Genomic DNA, 7,215 nt, shown 5'->3' on the forward strand with positions numbered 1-7,215 from the left:
CACACAACCCGCCTGACTCCTCTTCCCTTCTGCCTGTGCAACTCCCGAGCGAGCCCAGCCCGGCCAGCGGAGCCTGGCTGGGGGAACAGGGGAGCGAGGGAGAGGAGAGGCCGGGTCCCTGCGGAGGGGGGTGGAGGGTGACCGGACTGACCCCCCCCCCCCCGCAGAGGCGGGCCGGAGAGCGCGGCGGCGGCGGCGGCCCACGAGCTCCTCCGGCGCGTCCCGGGCCAGCTCCGCGCGCCGCTGGGGACTGGGCAGCACCCGGGGGCGCGTGAGGGGAGATTCCTCCTCCTCCTCCTCGCCGGGCCCACGCGCCAGCCGCTGCGGGAGAGCCCGGCCGGGCGGAGGTGTCGCCCCAGCACGTTCCGGCTGCAGCCGCCGCCGCCCGCCCGCCCGTGTGGCCGGAGGGGGAAGGGGCGGGGGAGGCCAGCGCGTTGTCCGACACGTGAGGCTCATGTGATGGGGGAAGGCAGGGCTCTCCCGCCCCGGCACCGCCAGACGTGCCGGGAGTCACAGGGTGGAACACGTCGCGCCCGCCACCCACTCGCTCCCATTTAACCCAGCCGGCCGCCTCCCAGCGGCGCCTCAGCTCGCGCCCTGCCCCGGTGTGCTGCGCGGAGATGAGCAGCGCGTCCTGAGCCGCCCGACGCCGGTCCCGACGCCAGCGGCTTTCGCAGGGTCCCCACCACCCGCGGGGTTCTCCCCAGGAGCCGGCCGCGCACCCGGCGCTGGCTGATTTCGCCGCTTTCGGCGAGAATTAAGTTTCAGCAGAGCTCCCCAGCCCACCCCCCCCCCCTTTTGCACAAAGCCTCCCAAGCTGCAATGGAAATGATCCCCAGCGCCCAGCCCCCTCCTGCCTGCCTGGGCAAGCTGCCTGCGCTGGAGAGCACCGAGATGCCCGGGTAAGACGCCTCCTCAGCGGTGCGCTTCTTGGGGCCAGTGCGCCCTCCCCACCAAATCCACGGCCGCTGGATTTGGCTGGAGCTTCGGCTCCTTCACTGTGCCTGTGGGGATCGCTGGCATACGCATGTGTCGCGCGTGTCTCTCTCGGTGTGGAGGAAATAATAATAACCCATCGCATTTTTATGTCATTTGTGCAGGCTGGCCTTTTCTCACATGTATCAAGTGTACAAGCCCAGGAGAGGGTTAAAAAGAAGTGAAGACAATAAGGTAAATGGAGGACTTGCGGAACCTTTGCATTCTTAGTTAACACCTGGCCATTAAAAAAAGTTGTATGCGTTTGTGTCTGTTCTGATTTGTTTTAAATCTGCTTTTCCATAAAGCTCAACTAAGATTTAACCTTTATAAGGACAGGTTTCAGAGTAGCAGCCGTGTTAGTCTGTATTCACAAAAAGAAAAGAAGGACTTGTGGCACCTTAGAGACTAACCAATTTATTTGAGCATAAGCTTTCTTGAGCTTCCGATGAAGTGAGCTGTAGCTCACGAAAGCTTATGCTCAAATAAAATTGGTTAACCTTTATAAAATTTGCTGTGGGATTTAGGAGGGGCTGTTTTAACAGCAGACAGTCTGAATCAAAGTTGTTGGGGTTTTGTTTTTTGTTTTTGGTTTTTTTTTGCTCTGAGACTGTTGTACTTGTACCTCTTGTCCATGAATCTGAGGCTCAGAAGGTGGGAGGGGAATATATTTTTTCATTAATTTAATAATTCTTATGACAGAAAATCATTCAGTTAGTAGCTGCTACACATAATACATTTTGGGTACCCAACAGCTTGAGTTCTAGTTTTATTTCTAGATCTCCTTTTACCTGTGTGTCTATCCATGGTGCTAGGATGTCATGTGTCTTGTCTGATTTGCTCCTTTCCTTTGGCTTCCAGGAGACCTATAAATTGCCCCACAGACTGATAGAGAAGAAGAGACGTGATAGGATTAATGAGTGCATTGCCCAACTGAAAGATCTCTTACCAGAACATCTCAAACTTACAGTAAGTGAAAATCTGGCTAATATCCAAACTCCTCTTCGTTTTGGGGATGGGTGTTGGTTAATGGATTTCTGTGCAGGTAGATGTGCCATCTAGAGGTTTCTTCTGAGCACTGCAGATCACAGTGGAAAAGACTGCGATTTGGGCAGGTTTGCCACTTGGATCAGTCTATTACTATTGGATTTCTTTCCAGATACTGTGAATTTCTAAACAGTGCATGTCGGTGGTGGTGGTGGGGTGATATGAATTGAACTGCTGCAATGTGAAAATAAACCCTCATGTAAAAGTGATTATTGTGGGCTTGATTTGAATGTGAGGGATTTGGGATTTTCCATTTGAGCCACTGAAAAAGTTCCATGTTGCTCTTTGTGAAGTTTTACTGGGTTCCATTTATAAGTTGATCCCTAATTATCTGAGAGTCAAGTCCTTTTAGAGTTGTTTCCATGCTACCTGTTTTTGGTATTTGAAAGGATTCTCTGCGTTCTTGTTTTGCGACAGATGTTAAGGACTGCAACTTCTGCTTCTCTAGTGTGTGTGAGGTGCTTTGTTTTAAAAAGAATAAAGGCTTAGGTGCTTGATTAAAATTAAAAGAAAAAATACCTGCAGAAGTTTATGGGGAAAGCCGCTTTGGCTGACATCCTGCAGGACTCCCCTCTCCTGTCACCATTCAAAAGAAACCCTTTGACTGGATTCCCCTGTGTTAAGGTCATGATGCCAGCAGGGGCAGCAGAACAGATAAAATAAAATACTTGTCTGAGAGCTATGCAGTTGGTCCTAAAATACCCATAGGATGTAACTGTATCCTTCTCTGCAACCTTCCCTTTAAAAAAAATTTAGTTTACATAATATGTGGATCAGATTCCAAATGTTACGATTTTTGCTCAAAATCAGTCAGAGAAATGTCATTGAATAAAGACACCATTTTTAACCCTGTCTCCCAAATTGCAACTGTTTTTTCTTTTTTCATTTCACAAGGAATTAGAAAACTTTTTAAGATTCCTTGAAGCGTGACCGACTCTAGGATAAGTACTAACCTGCCCATTTGTTTCCAGACTTTAGGTCACTTGGAGAAGGCTGTAGTTCTTGAACTTACCTTGAAGCATGTGAAAGCACTAACTAATCTCATTGAGCAGCAGCAACAGAAAATAATTGCTTTACAGAATGGTTTACAAGCTGGTGAGTGTTCAAGTCATGCTTGTATCATGTGAGAACCCTAGACTGTCTCATGATCTTACTTTCAATATCTTTGAAATACTGGCTTCTTATGACACTTAGTTTGGGAGGTGGTAGGAGTAAGTTTGTCTTTTTTCATTTTTATTTAGCACACATACCTCGCTTTATGTGCATGTGAATTTATGAAAAAGATGCCTTTCATCCCTCTATTTAGTTAATTTATAACTAGCTGTTATTTTAATATAGTTTTAAATTCAACTTGATTCTAGCTATTTTATTTTATAGTACAATTTTGCTGTGAGGGCCTGATCCAAAGCCAGTGGGGTTTAGATCAGGCCCTGATTTTTTTTCATCCTTAAATATGAAAACATCTCTCTTACATGCTCTTTTTGGTTTCTCCGTAAGCCAGTTAGTGCATGCTTTTCAGCATGGGTAGGAACTATCTAAAGGCCCACAGTGTTTTACATCTGTTTCCTCCTTCCCCTCTCTTTGTGACATTTACTTGAGTCTGGCAGGCTAAAACCAGCTTTTCTAAAAAGGCTGCTACTGCTTTAACAGCCACTCGATATGCAGTAGAATTACACAACCAAACCCAATGTCACTTCCCAAAGTTTAGACCAAATCCCCCTTGGTGTATGCAGTTAATGAGGGATACATTGGACCCTTCATACCCAATTTTCATTAGCTGCAGTGGAGCCAGATTTGCAAGATGACTTTGGAACTGATGTCTTTCAGAGGAGATGCCAGGGTTGATTCGCTGTGCTGCCTTTTTCTGTTTTCTCCTTAAACTCTAGTGTCTGTTGTGGTTGCCACGTATAACGAGTATAAGATCAAAAATGTGTTTAAAGACTCACTGTTAGAGGGAGGTTATAAAAATGGGTGTTTAAAGTGACTGTGTTGTACAGTAGAATTCATTTGTCTAGCTGTTTTGTAACAGATACTTAATGTGGAGATAAAATTTCTTCCTCTCCCCAGTGCACCTTAATGATATTAATGAAACTATTTAGCTCTCTGTTAATTTTTAATTTCTTTCTGTTAATGTTTCCTCAGGTGACTTGTCATCAAGAAATCTTGATACCAGCCAGGAAATGTTTCGATCTGGTTTCCAGATGTGTGCCAAGGAAGTGCTGCAATACCTGGGAAAGCATGAAAACACCAGGGATCTGAAATCTTCCCAGCTGGTCAGTCATCTGCACCGAATGGCCTCTGAGGTCCTCCAGGGCGGAGCCAGCCGAAAATGTGGAGATGCGCCCCCGAAAACAGTGGACTTGAAGGAGAAGTCTGGCTCTTTGCCCAAAACTGCTGAGGGTTATGGCAAGAACTGTGTGCCTGTTATACAGAGGACTTTCGCACATTCCAGTGGAGAGCAGAGTGGGAGCGACACAGACACAGACAGTGGGTATGGAGGAGAGCTGGAGAAAAGTGACTCAAACGCCGATCAACAGTATTTTCAAAAGGATACGGGACTCAACTATGCCATGCAAGAGAGAATAAGCTCTATTAAGCAAGAGACTGAGGACCCACCAGCCAAAAGGACCAGGATGGAAACTTCAGAAGACGAAGGCCATTTTAGCAGTGATCTGATTGGCTCTTCAAGTAGCTTTTTGGGCCCTCACCCACCTCCTTTGTGCCTGCCTTTTTATTTGATCCCACCATCCGCAACTGCCTATCTGCCTATGCTGGAGAAGTGTTGGTACCCGACTTCCATGCCCGTCTTGTACCCAAGTCTCCCAGCCTCTACTGCAGCACTTTCAGGGTTAATGAGCCCAGATAAAATCTCTCCATCTCTCCTCATGCCTCAGAGACTTCCTTCTCCACTACCAGTCCATTCCCCTATGGACTCCTCAGCTCTGCTTCAAGCTTTGAAGCAGATTCCTCCTTTGAACCTGGAAACCAAAGACTAAGCACAGTGTGACCATTTTCTTTTTCTTTTCTTTTCTTTTACGTTTGAGACTCTTTCAGTTTCATATACCGGCTGGACTGAGGTGTGGGGATAAGGTTCACTGAGACTAGGAAGCGAAATCCACTTTTCTCTGACTTGTCAGATAGCGTGGGAAAGGATGAAGGAAGCACCCAGGTTAGCCATTCGGGGGAGTTTAAAGGAAAAAAAAACAAAAAAAAAAGTTTTCTTTGTGCTTTACCCTCCCCATCTACAGAGCAACAGCTGACTTAGTCAGTGAGGATTATATTTCAAAGCTGTGAAAAATATTCCATTAGGCAGATTTAGGTTTTAGGGTCTGTGAATATAAAAATATGGTACTTCTTATGAGGGCTTTTCAAAGCAAAGACCCACTGCCAGATTTGTTGCCCCACCCATTTGCCAGCATTTGAAATGATACACACATGCACCGCAGTTGAAGCATTGGTGTTAGTCCCACTAAAAAGATTCAGAGTAGCAATCACTGGTTGGTGATGCACAGTCAGTGGTTCAGGGAGATTGAAGACAAGTTTCCACACCTCTGCTGAACGTTTAAAAAACAAAATGAATAAAATGTAGATGCTGCTTAGAAGCTTTACATGGTGTACTTCTAATTAATAAATTAACATGCATCCCTTTCTGTAATGCAAGCTGCTAGTTGGGGCAGGGGAAGGTGAAAATATCCCCATGGATCCCTTTGCTTGTTGCACCTAACTGTAGACCACTCTTTTACTGCTACTGTACAGGTGTCTCTGGGTCTAGTGTATCTGAAAGCAAAATGGTTAAAAAGCCACATCAATGGGGGAATGGCCAGCAGCTGACTGTTTCACTCCTGGGCCAAATCCAGAGCTCTTGTAACAGGGTGAGATTCAATTGGAGTCAACAGAGTTACACCCACTGAATTGGCCCCCTTGAGTGCCTTTGAGAATTCAAAACTGTTTTGTTTTGTTTTTCAAAGGAACCTAATCCCAGTGGGATTTGGGTGCCCAAATCTCTTAGGATCCTCTGAAAACCCTGGTCCAAATTGCTATTTTAAATAGAGTTAGAATTTGTGACAATTTCCCTGTTAACAAATCTTAGAACTATTCGGGCCTGTGCAGTTGCTTCAGTGATGAACACTGTGTCCAGTTAGGCTTTAAAAGAAACTAACTGCAATAAGCAGTGTGGTTTTTTTTCTGTATTAATTTTGAGAAATTGTTTCCAGAGTAAATGTCATATAGATTCTCATTTCATTCTACCATTGCACCAGTTGTTAAGATGCACTGTGCTTGATTGCAGATTGTTCTCATGTTTATTTTATTGTTGTGGGGTTTTTTTTTTGGTATACAGTTGTTGCCTTTATTTGTAAAATCTTGTTATAAATATATCTGTATATATAAAATATATATATTATATAAATATATCAAAGAGTTTCAGAGGTCTATTATTTGTATAACTACTTGAGCATAAAGAAGTGAGAAATATGAATGTATTCCTGATTTGGGGTTTTTGTTTTTTGAAGAGGTTTTGTTTTGTTTTGTTCTCTAGGGAGGGATACAGTGTTTATATTTTGGAGCCTTCTCAAAGGTGGGGTGTTGTAAATATTTTTATCTTGAGTAAATGTTAAGTAGTTGTTTTTAAAATACTGAATAAAATAATTATTTTCCTGTGGAAGATAAGGCTTTGCCTCTTGTTCTTTGAAATACTTGATCAATGTCGTTCCATGTGACCTGATCCAGCAATCAAAATGGCGTGCCATGTGGGCTTAGCACTCTGCCTGTGGGGAAGAAGTTGCGGAATCAGGGTCTTAGTTATCGCTGGTACAACCTTGCTGGAATCAATGCCCAAAGTCAGCCAAGGGAAAAATGTGGTCCATTATTATTGTAGTGTGGGATTTTTCATTTAATTTATTTCATTTTTATTTTTACCTCTTGATCTTTTCAACTTTAAAGAGTGGCCTGTAAGGGAGACCATGTTGGGTTTGTACCTTTACTTCATTTAGGTTTGTTTCTTTGTTATGTATCTAGAAAGTCTGAAAAGCTTTGGGTTTTATATATTACACACACACACACACACACAGGAAGAGAGAGGATTCCTGTGCTTTTTGTTCCATTAGAAATTCAGGTCTTGTCTGCTCTACAATAGCTCTCTAGCTGCCATAGAATGTTGCTAATCACAAGGGCCACATCTTCACTGAAGATCCA

At 44.6% G+C, this 7,215-nt stretch overlaps 1 protein-coding gene across 1 annotated transcript; it reads left to right on the top strand.

The window, feature by feature from the left end:
* The first annotated feature begins 489 nt into the window (after positions 1 to 489).
* BHLHE40 (basic helix-loop-helix family member e40) lies at positions 490 to 6,690 on the top strand. Its single transcript, XM_073351185.1, has 5 exons — positions 490 to 902; positions 1,101 to 1,170; positions 1,837 to 1,944; positions 2,994 to 3,117; positions 4,165 to 6,690. Exons 1-5 carry the CDS (start codon positions 823 to 825, stop codon positions 5,016 to 5,018), a joined length of 1,236 nt encoding a protein of 411 aa, XP_073207286.1. The 5' UTR covers positions 490 to 822; the 3' UTR covers positions 5,019 to 6,690.
* Positions 6,691 to 7,215: the final 525 nt, after the last annotated feature.

This window comes from Lepidochelys kempii, chromosome 7, assembly GCF_965140265.1.
Source record: "Lepidochelys kempii isolate rLepKem1 chromosome 7, rLepKem1.hap2, whole genome shotgun sequence".
Lineage (NCBI taxonomy): Eukaryota > Metazoa > Chordata > Testudines > Cheloniidae > Lepidochelys > Lepidochelys kempii.